At 53.1% G+C, this 14,832-nt stretch overlaps 1 protein-coding gene across 1 annotated transcript; it reads right to left on the bottom strand.

Moving 5' to 3' along the window:
* Nucleotides 1–9,124: 9,124 nt before the first annotated feature.
* On the bottom strand, nucleotides 9,125–14,769 carry ZNF408 (zinc finger protein 408). The gene is made up of 4 exons (XM_090033070.1): nucleotides 14,338–14,769; nucleotides 14,178–14,224; nucleotides 12,287–12,612; nucleotides 9,125–11,190 (listed from the first exon to the last, which is right to left on the bottom strand). The coding sequence occupies exons 1-4, from the start codon at nucleotides 14,656–14,658 to the stop codon at nucleotides 9,224–9,226; spliced, it is 2,661 nt and encodes an 886-aa protein (XP_089889196.1). The 5' UTR covers nucleotides 14,659–14,769; the 3' UTR covers nucleotides 9,125–9,223.
* Nucleotides 14,770–14,832: the final 63 nt, after the last annotated feature.

Here is a 14,832-nt window from a genome sequence, read left to right as displayed (position 1 = left end):
TTGAACCAACATGAAGAAACAGGACCCAGGAGGTCACAGTGGTCAGGGACACTGGGGATGAGGTTCTTGTTATCCCTCCTCCTGCTGGCTTTTCCCTCCCCTCCAGTGACTTTTCACTTTCAATCATTTCATTGGCATGAGCAACACAAAAACAAAATGTTTCTAGGCCCCCCATGAGGCCAGGGTCACTATGCTGTCACAGGTGGGAAAAGAGGAGCAGAGCAACAAGAAAGGACTTGCTTGAGAAGCCAATCTGATCCAGCTCAGAGCAACACAGCTCCAAAACTCTCTGTTTCCACCGTTTCTAATTGCTGTTGGTACTACCACCCTGTCACCCTCAGGGGAAGCATCAGATTCACCTCATCCAGGTCTGACCTTCTCAGAAGACACAACACGTAGACAAGCACCTTGAGAGAGTCAAGCATTTCCAAGCCCTACCCCACAGCTTATCCACATGCTCAGCCCCTTGCTATCTGAGCACCATGACAGTCTACCAGGAAATCAGCTCCTTTCCTTTCTCTCCACAGCCAAGCAGCATGATTCACTGGTGAGGAAGGGAGCTGTTGCAGCCTGTTGTGAATTCAAACTGCACTTCCAGTTAAACAGAGCAACTCCCAGTCTGCATTTTCCACCACATGATCCCCCACACCCTGTGCAGTGAAGGGGCAGAGCTGGCATCCCCCTTCATCCTGCACCCATGGGAGAGTGGGCACATACTAACGAGGTGAAAAAGGAAGGAGAATAAGACAGTAAGATTATGCCCAGAAAACCTAGAGACCAAAAGTCTGGAGATGCAGGGAAACTGCCAGGACAGGGAAGCAAAACTAACTTGGAAATGGGAAGTCAAATGACTAAGAACCAGACTCCAGGAGATGGAGAAGAGCTGGCAGTGCATGTAGCCCATTAAAGCAGTGCTGAAACTTTCACCAGCATGTGTGACCTGTAAAAGTAACACGGAACAGGTCCAGAGTGCAGTAAATGAGGCTGGTGAAGTAGGAGGAACAATGTCTCCTAAAAACAAATCCCTTTGTTTAAACTGCTTTGTAGTAGGGAACCATTTTCCAAGCAGTTTGTCAGTGCATTAGGCGCGTCTTTAACTAGTGTTTGCTCTCTCCCTGATAGGAGTGCAAATATTAGCATTAGGGCAGCTGGGGGAGAACTCTTTGGCCACTAGTACAAAGACCAGTTCCACAGCCTCCCTCCCCTCCCCTCCCGGGAGGAGAGTAACACTCCCTGAGAGCTCTGGAGAATCCCTTTAGGAAGAGCCAAGATGCGGTCCAGACTGCCTGACAGGTCCTAGAGAAACACACAGCAGAGTATGAGAACCATCCAGAGGATTACACAAAGTAGGGAAAGAGCCTGGGAAAGGGAGGGAAGTGTGGGCTGTGAGGACACAGGTTGTTGGCATAGCTGGGAAAATGGCACATCAGCCAGAGGCCCTCAAATGTAGGAAGCAGCGTAAACAACCCCAGTCTGCAGTGCTTCTGATGGCCCAGGAAGGGCGCAGGTGGCCTTTGCACAGCTAATCAATTGTCTGGGGTGGGAAGCAGCGGGTCTTGGGCTATCCTTGTGCTCTTTTTTCTCTGGTTTGTTTTTCTGGTCCTGAGCTAAGGGATTGTGGCAAGACTGGACCGTGAGCTCCCCACTCATCATAATGGACTTCAGAGAAAGAGGCATTTCTCTGCTTTCATGGAGATCATTTACAACTGTTCTGCTTCTTTCCTATCTAGCTTCCCAGAAGAAAGCAGGCAGGGAGGGGCCAGCAGAGGCAGAAAGGCTGGGTGACAGCTGAGGAATGAGGCAAGATTGTAGGCTTCTCCCCCATCCAGAGACTGCGTGCCACCAGGGACTGCGAGCAGGAGATAGACTCCTACTGCCGGGCCCTTCTCCCCCGGGAGCCGCAGGGGAGAGCTCCGTCTCCCTCCGCGACTAAGGAGGACTCTGGGACCTCCCGCTCTGCCCAGTCAGGGGCATGGACCAAGGTGGTCAAGGGCCCGAAGGCCCGCCGCACCAAGGCCCCTGCCCCGCTGGAGCTTAGCAACAGGTTCGCACCTCTTGCAGCCCCAGCAGAGCCCACGCAGTTGCCGGCTCCCGCAGGCAACCCAGGCTCGACCGCAGTTACTGGCCCCGCTCTCCCCAAGACAAAGCGTAAGGTGTTTGTTGTGGGAGACTCCATCCTGCGGGGCACTGAGGGGGCAATCTGCTGCCCCGACCCCTTAGCCCGGGAAGTCTGCTGCTTCCCGGGGGCCCGCATCTGAGACATTGCGGAGAGGATCCCGCAGCTCCTCCGGCCTACAGACCACTACCCCATGCTCCTGATTCATGTGGGCACCAATGACACGGCTCGGAGCACCCCCAGCCAGGTCATGAGGCGCTACAGGGAGTTGGGAGCGGGGCTTAGGGGTCTGGGAGCTCAGGTGGTGTTTTCATCGATCCTCCCAGTCTCGGGCTATGGGCTGAGGAGGGAGAGGAGGATCCATGCGGTGAACCAAAGACTGCGGCGCTGGTGTTATCGGGAAGGCTTTGGCTTCTGTGACCACGGTCCGCTCTTTGGAGAGAGAGGCAGCAAGCTGCTGGGAAGAGATGGCCTCCACCTCTCTCCCATGGGGAGGAGGCTCTTCTCAGCCAGGCTGGCTGACCTGCTCCACCGGGCTTTAAACTAAGCCCGCTGGGGCATGGGGGGACTACTGCCCCTGCTGGCCCGCTGAACGGCCCTTGCAAAGCCAGCGGACCAAGGCACTTAAAGGGGCACTTAAGGGAGCCCACCCCTGCCCCAGCCCTGGCACAATCTGTGGGCAAGGCAAGAGCCCCCAAGGGCACACTTGCCTGCCTGTACACTAATGCCAGGAGCCTGGGCAACAAGCAGGACGAGCTCGTCCTCCTGCTCAGTGCAAAGAAATATGATGTCATTGGGATAACGGAGACCTGGTGGGACTCCACCCATGACTGGACCACGGGTATAGAGGGCTATACCCTGTACAGGAGGGATCGTGTTGACAAAAGGGGCGGGGGTGTAGCTCTCTATGTGAAGGAAAGCTACATGTCCCTGCAAGCTGATGTTGGCGACCGGCATGGACAGCTAGAGACCCTCTGGGTAAAAATTCGTGGGGAATTTGGCACAGGGGACACAACGGTGGGAGTCTACTACAGACCTCCCACTCAAAGTCCCGAGCTTGACCAGGAGTTCGCCCAGGAACTGACTGAGGCCGCTTGCTCCAGGACCTTGGTTGTCATGGGTGACTTCAATTACCCGGACATCTCGTGGGAAGATCACTCAGCTAAATCTGAGCGGGCGCAAAGCTTTCTCTCGTGCATGGATGACCTCTACCTGACTCAAGAAGTCTATGGACCGAGAGGCAAAGCGCTGCTCGACCTGGTACTGGCTACGGGGGACGACCTAATCGGCGACCTAGTGATCGATGGGAAGCTGGGTGACAGCGACCACGAGCTGATCACCTTCACCATCCGCCGTAAAGCTGGCAACTCAGTCAGCAACACAGAAGTCCTTGACTTCAGAAAAGCTGACTTTGACAAGCTCAAGAGGCTAGTCAGTCAGGCCCTCAGGGACCATGACCACAGGGAGTTGGGAGTTTAAGAAGAGTGGTTGCTTCTCAAGGAAGCGATCCTCAGTGCACAAGCTAAATCTATTCCAACATGGAGGAAAGGCAGCAAGAAGGCACAGCAGCCCCCCTGGCTCTCCAGAGACCTAGCGGACCTACTGTGGCTAAAAAGGAAAGCCTACAAAGGATGGAGGACGGGATTCACCTCCAAGGAGGATTACTCCGCGCTGGTCCGGTCCTGCAGGGACCAAACCAGGAAAGCCAAGGCTGCAACTGAACTCCAAATAGCTTCAGGCATCAAGGACAACAAAAAGTCCTTTTTCAGATATGTGGGGAGCCGGAGGAAAAGCAAGGGCAATGTTGGACCCCTGCTAAACCAGATGGGGCAACTGACAACTGACGCCCAGGAAAAAGCCAACCTATTAAATAGGTACTTTGCGTCAGTCTTTCATCAGTCACACGGGATGCCCATGCCTGCTATGGGACAGGGAAATCTGGGTGAGGGGGATCCCTTACCCTCCATCAATGCTGACCTCGTGAAGGAACACCTTGAGAAGCTGGATACCTTCAAGTCAGCCGGCCCTGACAATCTGCACCCCAGGGTACTCAAGGAGCTGGCGAGCGTCATAGCCCAGCCCCTGGCACGGATCTTTGAAAACTCCTGGCGCTCTGGTGTAGTGCCCGAAGACTGGAAGAAGGCCAATGTGGTGCCAATCTTCAAGAAAGGGAGGAGAGTGGATCCGGCTAACTACAGGCCCATTAGCCTGACTTCTATCCTGGGGAAGATCTTAGAAAAGTTTATTAAGGAGGCCATCCTTGAGGGACTGGCCCAGGCTAACATTCTAAGGGACAGCCAGCACGGGTTTGTTGCGGGTAGGTCTTGTTTGACCAATCTCATTTCCTTCTATGACCAGGTGACCTATCACCTGGACAAGGGAGAAGAGATTGATGTCATATATCTTGACTTCAAAAAAGCTTTTGATCTGTTATCCCATGATCACCTCTTGGCCAAACTGCCCAGTTGTGGCCTTGGCTCCACCACGATCCGCTGGCTGGGAAATTGGCTTCGTGGTCGGACCCAGAGGGTTGTGATTGATGGCAGTCACTCATCGTAGTGCCCCGTGACCAGTGGGGTCCCTCATGGCTCTGTCCTGGGACCCATACTGTTCAACATCTTCATTAATGATGTGGACATTGGAGTCAGGAGTGGACTGGCCAAGTTCGCCGATGACACCAAACTTTGGGGCAAAGCATCCACGCCAGAAGATAGGCGGGTGATCCAGGCTGACCTGGACGAGCTCAGCAAATGGGCAGACGAGAACCTCATGGTGTTTAGCACCGAAAAATGCAAGGTTCTCCACCTTGGGAGGAAAAACCTGCAGCACCCTTATAGGCTCGGCAGTGCTACGTTGGTTAGCACTACAGAAGAAAAAGACTTGGGGGTCATCACTGACCACAAGATGAACATGAGCCTCCAATGCGATGCTGCGGCTAGTAAAGCGACCAAAATGCTGGCGTGCATCCATAGATGCTTCTCGAGCAAATCCCGGGACGTCATTCTCCCCTTGTACTCGGCCTTAGTGAGGCCGCAGCTGGAGTACTGCGTCCAGTTTTGGGCTCCACAATTCAAAAAGGAGGTGGAGAAGCTTGAGAGAGTCCAGAGGAGAGCCACGTGCATGATCAGAGGTCAGGAAAACAGATCTTACGATGACAGGCTGAGAGCCATGGGACTCTTTAGCCTGGAAAAGCGCAGGCTCAGGGGTGATCTGATGGCCACCTACAAGTTTATCAGGGGTGACCACCAGGATCTGGGGGAACATCTGTTCACCAGAGTGCCCCATGGGATGACGAGGTTGAACGGTCACAAACTCCTGCAAGACCGTTTCAGGCTGGACATAAGGAAGAATTTCTTTACTGTCCGAGCCCCCAAGGTCTGGAACAGTCTGCCAGCAGAGGTGGTTCAAGCGCCTACATTGAACACCTTCAAGAGTAAATTGGATGCTTATCTTGCTGGGATCCTATGACCCCAGCTGACTTCCTGCCCTTTGGGCAGGGGGCTGGACTCGATCTCCCGAGGTCCCTTCCAGCCCTGATGTCTATGAAATCTATGAAAATCTATGAAATCCCCAAGCCAGCAAAGCTATGACACAGGACAGAGGCCTCAATCACACACAGATCTCTGCTCCAATGAGGACACTCTACAGGCAAGTCAATATTTGACAAAGACAAGAGCTGTGCCTGTCCCCAGAGGAGCAGCAGAAAGGACAGAACTTCCTGTGAATCATTCGAATTTCAAAAACACTCGTCCCCGCCGCCACCCCCACAGAGTTTGGTATCCATACGGAGACCATCTGCTCTGTACCACGACATTAACTAACTGGCTGAGTATAGTGCCTCTGCTGGTAGTAACCGAATGTCAGCGAAGCACTGGTGATGGGGGCTTATTCTACTAAGTCAGTAGTTCTTGCCCTTTTTTAGACTCCAGGCAGCCTGGCAAAACCTTTTAAAAAATTAGCAGCACCCCATTAAAAAAAGCAACCACAATTTAAATATATTATAACATAAATATTATATTATAAATTAATGTTATTGATTTGATCATTATAGTTACATTTGCTCCACTGCAACTACAACCAGGTGGAGTGCAGTGGTAGGAGTGCCTGCTCATCCTTGCAGCCCTTCCCAGAACTGCCCCGCACACCTCTCTTTTCAGGAGAGATATCAGAGTTGAACGGAGAAGCAGCAGCAGTAGAAAGGCACCCCTGCATGCTGTTTCTGCTGCAGCTCTTCCTAATTCTGCTCCAATATATCTCCTGAACACAGAGGCATGGGGGGTAGATCCACCTCATGGCAGTGGCAGCAGTGCTGACGTCACAGCACCCTGGCAGGTTTTCATGGTACCCCAGCTGAGAACTACTGATACAAATCAACATTAAATCAAATTATCTTGATCATGTCCCAATGCCTGACTTGATTCTAAATAAGAGGAATGAGGCACAGAAGAGGTTTAAAGAAGAGAACAGTGTTGTGGCAGCCTTTGGGTTTGTTCTGTCACTTGGGACTGAAGACCTAGTGATGTTCCTAGATAATACTAAATAGGAAGCAGGACACTGGGAGGACAAATAATCCCGACAGCCCCAGAGGAGTCAGGCATGAGCTGAGAAAATGAGGCAATGGAGTCACATTTGGGGCCCTTTCAAGAGGGGAACACTTCAAAAGGGTGCCATCTGCTATGTTCTAATTGAGCTGAGAAAGATTCAAATGTAGCAAAACTGCTTCATTTCCAACCCCTGAATGAAGCTGCTGCTGCCACTGTGAAAGTGCTCCAAGCACGGGTGCACTCACAATCCAGCATAAAGATAAAGGGGGAGCAAGAATGGCTAAGGCTTAGGAGGCAGCAAAGCAAATTTTGCAGTGAGGAAAGTAAAGAGAACAAGTGGGGTGGGCTTTGTACACAGACACATCAGGTCCTGGAGCAAAGAGGGTTCCCTCCCTCACAAGCACTATGATAATGTAGTCCCTGGAGTTGTCCATTTCCTTCCCTTCAAGGGACTGACAGACTAGAGGAAGTTCAGAGAAAGGGACCAGAAGCTCTGAGGCTGCTAGAGGGACTGACTTTGGAGGAACAGTTGGAGGTACAGGTGTCTCCCTTGTCTAAGCAACACAAAATGAAGAAAGCTTCATCCACCACTTCCTCCTGGTCTGGTGGTCTATAACAGACCGCCACCATGACATCACCCTTGCTGCTCTCGCCTCTGACCCTAACCCTGATTCTTTCAAAAAGCCTGTCTCCAGTTTCATCCTGGAGCTCTGAGCAATCATATGGCACTTTTACATAAAGTGCAACTCCTCCTCTTTTCCCCTGCCTGTCCTTCCTGAACACTTTGTTCCCATCCGTGACAGTGCTCCAGTCATGTGAACTCCCAAGTCTGTTATTCCAATCATATCATAGTGCCATGATTGTGCAAGGACTTCCAATTCTTCTTGCTTGTTTCCCAGTCTCCATGTGTTCATGGACAAGCACCAAAGATAACTAGCCGATTGCCCTGATTTCTCAGGAAGTATGAGAACACTTCCTCTGTTGCCCCCTCCTACTTGCTCTTCCTCCCGGTCACCCACTTCCCTACTTAAGACAAACAAGGCTTTGGCCTCCATCCCCTAGCAAACCTAGTTAAAAGCCCTCCTCGCTAGGTTAGCAAGCCTGTCTGCAAAGATAGTCTTCCCTCTCTTCATCAGGTGGATCCTATCTCTTCCCAGCAAAGAAGCCAAAGCCCTGCTGGCAACAGCACCTGCGCAGACAGGCAGAATCAGTAAACACTGATAAAGCTTGGCTAGAAAAGAGAAGGCTGAAAGCGGGTTTAATAGTAGCCCTTAAGTACCTGAAATGGGGTGGGGGTCAACAGAGGATGGAGCTAAACTGTTCTCATTGGTGGCAGATGACAAAACAAGGAGCAATGGTCTCAAGTTGCAGCAAGGGAAGTTTAGGTTAGATATTAGGAACAATTCTTTCACTAGGAGGGTAGTAAAACACTGGAACAGGTTACCCAGAGAGGTTATGGACTCTCTGTCCTTGGAGGTTTTTAAGACCTGGCTAGACAAAGCTTTGGCTCAGATCTAGTTGAGGATGTTCTTGCTTTGAGCAGGGGGTTGGACTAGATGACCTCCTGAGGTCCCTTCCAACCCTAATTTTCTATTATTCTTATTTTAGTAACCAACTCAGTATCTTTCCAGCTGTGCCTAATGCTAGCATCACTCTCCTGGAAGTCAGAGATGCTGCTGTTTCAAGTGGAAAACCTAGAAGGGAAGAAGTACTTGAAAAACAGCAGCTCAGCAGTGCTGTGTAGCCAAAGCAAGGAGAAGGGAAATTTAAAACTGTTTCAGCACCTGCTTGTTTTTCCTTGTCCTTTCCTTTTGCCCTTGCCTTTGCTGGAGCATGCCCATAAGCAATGGTTCTCAATCTTTTTGTACCAGGACCCATTTGTAAACATTGATAGCCAGTCCCACCCAGTGCCCCTCAGCCCTGATCCACTGCCCCCCACCCTCCCCAGGTCCCAGTCCCCCCAGCGTGTGGGGCAGGGGAGGGCCCAAGCAGCCCTTTGCAGGCTGGAACTCTGCCAGCCTGCAAAGGAAAAGCCAGTTTTCCAAGGTTTTTCTCCTTTAAAGGAGAATCCATTTTTCAAGTTTCTTGATCCATTTTTGTTCATGACCCTTCTATATATTCTTGCGACCCACTTTTGGGTTGTGACCCATAGGTTGAGAAATGCCACCATAAAGAACACTGGTTTCTGTCCACCCTTGGCCAACTAGAATGTGGACAGCAGTAGCTCAGTTTTCTGTATGGATAAGGAGTGAAATTTCTTTTCTAAGGAGGTTCTCCTGCTTTCCCCAGGCTCAACCCACTCTATCCTCAGGCCTCCAGCAGAGGAAGGGTGGCTGCCCCTGATACCTGGATCAGCTGCCAACTTTCCTGGCTAGTAGGCACAAGCCAGTATGAACATGCGTAGCCTCTCCTCTTGTTGGGTAGGGCCATGGACTGCTGGCACCACTGAAAAATACAACAGAGCTGGAAAATAGATTTTTTATATATCTATAAATACACACACACGCACGTCCTGTCTGGATGCAGCAAGGCTAATAGGTTAGGCAAGGGTGGGGAGAGACTATCAGGTCCCAGTCTCCACTTCCACCACCTCAGCCACATGACTGAAGCCCACACTCTCCTGAATGATGACCAAGTCACCTGGGGAGCCTTTGTCTTGCACAATGATACATTTGTCCTCATGCTCAGAGATGGTGATCTCAATGATGTCTTTGTTTATCGGTTCTTGCCCTGCAGAGGTCTCAGAGCCCAGCACCATGGGCTCTGGAGAGCTGCCTGTGGGTGGAAATGTGGCAATGCAATGGCCATTGGCAGTTATCAGGAGTTCTGCTTTGCTTGTGGAAGCCGAGTGTACCACAAGCACTGTAGGCTCCTCTGTATCCCCCACTTGAGGGGCCGTCCTCTTGGGCCTCTTCCTGGCAGCTTTTTGCATGTCCCTGTCCAGCGAGACCACAGCCTCCATCAGCTTGTTGGAGTCCCTGGCCGTCCGATGGGTGATCTTGTGGCGTGTAAGGCTCTGTAGGAGGGTGTAGCCCATGCCACAGATGTCACACTTGTAGGGCTTGTCCTCCAGATGGGACTTCTGGTGCCGGCGCAGCTTGGTGGCCAGCGTGTAAGCCTTGCCACACTGCTCACATTTGAATGGGCGCTCACCTGTGTGCAGACGCTCATGGGCCCGCAGTGTGTGGGGGTCCTTCAGTGCCTTGCCGCAGACTGTGCACAGGTGGGCCTCCCCTGTGTGGGAGATGAGGTGCCGCCGCAGCTCTGGGATCTGGGGGAAGGCGTCCCCACAGAAACGGCACTTGTAGGGTTTTTCACCAGTGTGCAGCCGCAGATGCCCCCGCAGGTTGCCCTGCTGCCGGAAATCCCTGCCACAGTAGGGGCAGACAAAGGGCTTCTCCCCAGTGTGCAGGCGCATGTGATTACGCAGGGAGCCAGGGTTGGCCAGGCGCCGCTCGCAGATGGCGCACTCACACCCCTTGGGGCTGGCCGGATCAAGCTCCTTGGCGAGGTGGATCTTCCTGTGGATGCGCAGGGAGGGTCGGCGAGCAAATGTCTTACCACACTCCTCACAGGTGAAGGGGCGCTTGCCTGTATGCAGCACCTCATGTTCCCTCAGGTCTCGCTTCGTGCCATAAGCCTTTTCACACTGCTTGCACTGGAAGGGGCGCACTCCCCGATGGAACAACACGTGGGCCTTGAAGCTCTCTTCCGAGCTGTAGCTCCTGCCACATTCTGTGCACAGGAATGGCTTGTAGCCAGTGTGGACAAACCTGTGTTTCTTGAGATGACAGAGCTGAAGAAAGGCCTTGCCACAGTCCCCACAGTGGTACTTGCGCTCACTGGCCTCCTCCTCCTGAATTTGGGACTTCTGCTGGGAGACATCCAGTTTATCAGAGGACCCCTCCCCCAGTTCAACAGTGACTTCTACTTTAGGGTACTCATTCTGCTCCTCTGAAGCATCAGGTAGGCCCTTCTTTCTGGGCTTTGGGGACTCCAGTTTGGAACAGCCTTTGGAAACCTTTCCAGCTTTCTTACAGGTCTCCACAGCACCTTCGCCCTCATAAGTGATTGAACTGTTGGCCTCCTGCCCAGACACCCTGGCACTGCATTCTTGCAGGCACTTCCGTAACTGGCCGGTCAATGTGTGAATTTTGCGTGGCTTCCCAGCCAAGCGAGCACTGAGTCGAACTCCATTTAATGGAGGCAGTGGCAGCTGGAGCTTTCCCAAACTTGCCTCTCTTCGCTTCCCATCTGCTTTCTCTGCCTTGGTCAGGGGATCCACACCCTTAACCAACCCCCTGTTGCATCTGTTACCAGCTTCAGCTGCTGAAGTACTCTCAGGGTGATGGTTCTCTTTCCTCAGGATCGCAGTCTCCGAGAGCTCATTTGTAGGAGTCATGATCTCATCCTCCAGGTTGTTGCCTTGCAGCCTGTGGGAACATTTGGCTGGCTGCTTCTTGCCTTCATCAGTAGGGACATCCTGGGCTCTGGTTTCTTTGTCCATCACTTGGGAAATATCAGAGCAACCTGCATAAATACAGAATCAGGGAAAGAATCAAAAATTGGCTGCAAGAGAGTTCCTTGACCACAGAAGGGAGGAATACAAGCAGACTTTTCACTCTAGAGAGAGGGAAGAATTTAAATTCCGTTGCATCGGAAGCACATGCCACAGAGGTAGTATTCCTGGGAACTGTGTCATGATTGGCAAAGCTGGGCAGTAGGGCATGTCCCTTTGCGTTTTGGTACTTCTGGCAGTGGTGTAAGATAAAGATAAGGTTAGTGGAGCTAATGGTGACTGCAGGGTCAGTGTTAACCACAGTTCACTGGCTCATCATGCATCCTTAGAAGTCAATAATTCAATGCACAAATGCCAGTCTTCAGTATGCATTCTCAGACTGGAAGAACAGCAGCCATGACTGGAACCATGCAGTCACTTCTGCATAGTATGAGCTCATGGCTACTTGATAGTGTCCCACCTTCCACCTGGGTTAGCTTAAAAAAAACTGCACAGTAATGGAGTCAACTCCTACATCACAGCCACATTCTTCCTCTTCCACAGAACTCTAGACCAGTGTGAGCCAACATTTTTGGCAGACATAACACAAATTAGCCCTGTACACTCACCAAGTACCAGTCTGGTTCCTTTCCATTACCCAATCTGCTGCTTTGCTGTCTGCTCTCTTCCCTGTGCTTCCTATCTGCCACTCTGCTGCCTGTCCCCTACCCAGTCTGCTATATGCCATACACGCAGGCTGCCCTTTTCCCTCTCATGGCACCCATGCACAGGTTGACCTCCCCTGCTCTAGACAGTAGTCCCAACTCCCCTCACATCCCCAGCCACCTCTCCTGAAGGAAGAGAGGAAGGCAGGGAACCATTGCTCACCTGCTGTCATGGGGATGGATCAACACTGATAGAGGTTTAGAAAGGCTTAAAGTGTTTTCAGACTGGCTCCCCTGAGGGTTTCACAATCTTGGCAGCAAGCATTACTCTAGTGGCGTGTTAATGCAACCAGTTCTCACAGGTTGTGTTCAGGAGGGCTTGCTCTTTGCTTAACAGCACTGTAGCCACAACCTTTTCAAAGGAAGTTAGAACAAAACCTTGTGTCCTGTGACAGGAACATACCTGAGAAAGGTTCTGCTGCTTTACCAGCAGGGGAGGCCCCTTCCCTTTGAATCACAGTCTCCACCATTGGAGTTCCTGTCTCTGTCACTGCTGCTGCTGCCAGCTCCCCATTGGGATTCTCCTCTTCCTCAGGAACAGCTATTGTGTCAGAGGCACTTGGCAGCCTTCTTCCCTCCCCCTCGGTAGGGCCATCATGGGCCTCTTTAGGCCAGTACAACAACTCAGAACCTGCAGGGATGGGACGCCACACTCGGATATGGAGCCTTCCGCTGAACCACACCAAAGCTACGTTTGCCTCATCCTCCTTGTGGCCTTGCTTCACCAAGCTGCAAGACACAAGGCAAACATCAATGTGCATGTGAGGGTGAGTGGCTCCTATGTGCTTCATGGGAGTACCAGGCTTTGAAGGCCTGCAGGACTGAACAGCTGGTAGCTAGGAGTCCTCCCATGGAACAAGCCCTTGGCTGCAAGAGGCCCTCCCATGCCTTGATTAGGGGGCTGAACAAGACCTCATGAGGTCCTTTCCAGACCTACCTTCCTATTATCCTAGGATTTTAAGTTTTCAGATTGCAGGTAACTATTACCTAGGTCCAGAACAGACTTGCCTATGGTTCCTAAACAGGAAGGCCAATCAAAGTAATGCCTATTTTTTCACTCAACTAAATATTACAGAAAAAATATTAAACTTGCATGGAAAATGTATACATCATAACTGAACAAGAGCTGTTTTTCAACAAAGTCCACCAGCAGCCTTTCCCCACTGGTGAACAAGGGCACATATCCCAACATTGTGAAAGCCTTTTTTGCACAGCCACTGTCACACAGCCTCCATCACTTCACTGTCATCTCCAAAACATTGCCCTCGCAGTCCATCCTTCCCCTCCAGGCTGTAGGCAGGATGGGGCAGCACAGTCCACTCAAGCAATGAGATTGCCTCTATGGTGTGCAAGCTGGTATGTGGGTAAACATCATTATCCAGAAGTACCACGTCTGGTGGTATGGGGTCTTTGCATACAATACTCATTTTCTTTTGAGTCCTGACAGGCTTCCCTGAGGCAAGAAGTCAATAAAATGAGCGCTTGCGTAGGAGATAAAAATCAGGAGGCACTACATTCCCAGTGACTCTTGTACAATGTCAGGATACATGCCCTTGTTCACCAGTGAAAAAAGCCCACTGAAGAGATTACATTGAAAAATAGCTGTGTTTGGCTATGGTGCACAACTTTTCTGTGAAAGTTTCATGTTCTTGTTTGGCTGAGTGAAAAACAAGAGGCATCACTTTCTGAGTGAACCTCATATTTTACCTGCCTGGGGGTCCAGGTGGCCACTGGGAGTCCTGCTGCAGAAATAACCCTGAGAGACAGAGTTAGGACTCATCCTCTCCCCTTCCCCCTTTTGCTCACAAATAAGGAAGCAATGGAGTGCCCTGTCACGCAAGCAGCCCCTTTCTTCCAACAGGGGCATGGGTGCAAATCTCCCAGTACAGAGGACTTCCCCCACCCCTGAAACGCAGCCAGCTCTGGGGCAGGAGGCCAAGGATGTCCCTGCCCCAGCGGCACCGCACTCTCTGGCAGCACAGAGCGGGAAACCGAGAAGCACGGCCTGCAGCGTGACCGGCACCATCCTCAGCCACTCCTGGCAAATCTGCCACGGTTGCTGTGCCCTGCCAGGAACAGGTAGCGGGTTGGCACCTGCATCAGGTCTGGGTTTGCCAAGAGGTGACACGGTGGCGACGGAGAGGGCAGTTGGGACAGGGATGCTCCTGGATGTGGGTCCAGCCCCGCTGCTCTATGATGGAGGTGCTGTGCAGGCCCGGGGGCTGCTGAGCAGGACTGCGACCCAAGCCAGGGTGACCACAGCCCCTGGTCGCAGGGCACAGGCAGGCACGCACCTCCTCCAGCTGGTGCTGCACGGGCACAGGCAGGTCTCCACCGGCACCTGCAAGACAACAGACCGGGGACAGGTCTCGCCATCCCCACGACAACCAGACCCCCCCACCCGGTGCCAGGGGCCGTTTAGAACCGGGTCCGGCCCCGCCCCTCCGCACTCACCGCCGCGAGCTCCGACCCCGACCCGTCGCCCTCGTCCTCCCGGGCCGGGCCGAGGAGCGCGCCAGGCTGCAGCGCCGCCCCCACGCACCACACGCCAAGCCCCAGCGGCTTCGCCCGGGACGGCCCCAGCGCCAGGCCCGGCGGCAGCCCATGCACGGCCCGGCAGGAGGCGCCCGGGGCCCGGCCCGGCCTCGCGAGGCCGCCGCAGCCGCCTGAGGGAAGACCCGGCGACGCGAGGCGAGAGTGGCCGCCGCGACACTGCTCCGCCCCGCTCCGCCCGCAGCCGCCGCCCCGTCCTGCAGCCCGGCGGCTCCGCTCCATGCCTGGCCCGCACCCGCCGGCCGCGCGCGGAGGGTGGGGTGGGATGGGGTGGGGAGGGGAGGAACCGCGGGCGTCGGCCGAGCCCGGACGGACTCGCGCGAACCCCGCGGGGACCGGAAGGCGGAAGTGCAAAGCGGGGGCGGGCACAGCGTCTCCGTGGAGACGGGATCCCTC

The sequence above is a fragment of the Crocodylus siamensis genome, chromosome 2 (assembly GCF_052110815.1).
Source record: "Crocodylus siamensis isolate JL-2025a chromosome 2, ASM5211081v1, whole genome shotgun sequence".
Classification (NCBI taxonomy): Eukaryota; Metazoa; Chordata; order Crocodylia; family Crocodylidae; genus Crocodylus; species Crocodylus siamensis.
Note: the sequence above shows the minus strand (reverse complement) of the source record. Positions and strands in the feature narration are given on the sequence as shown.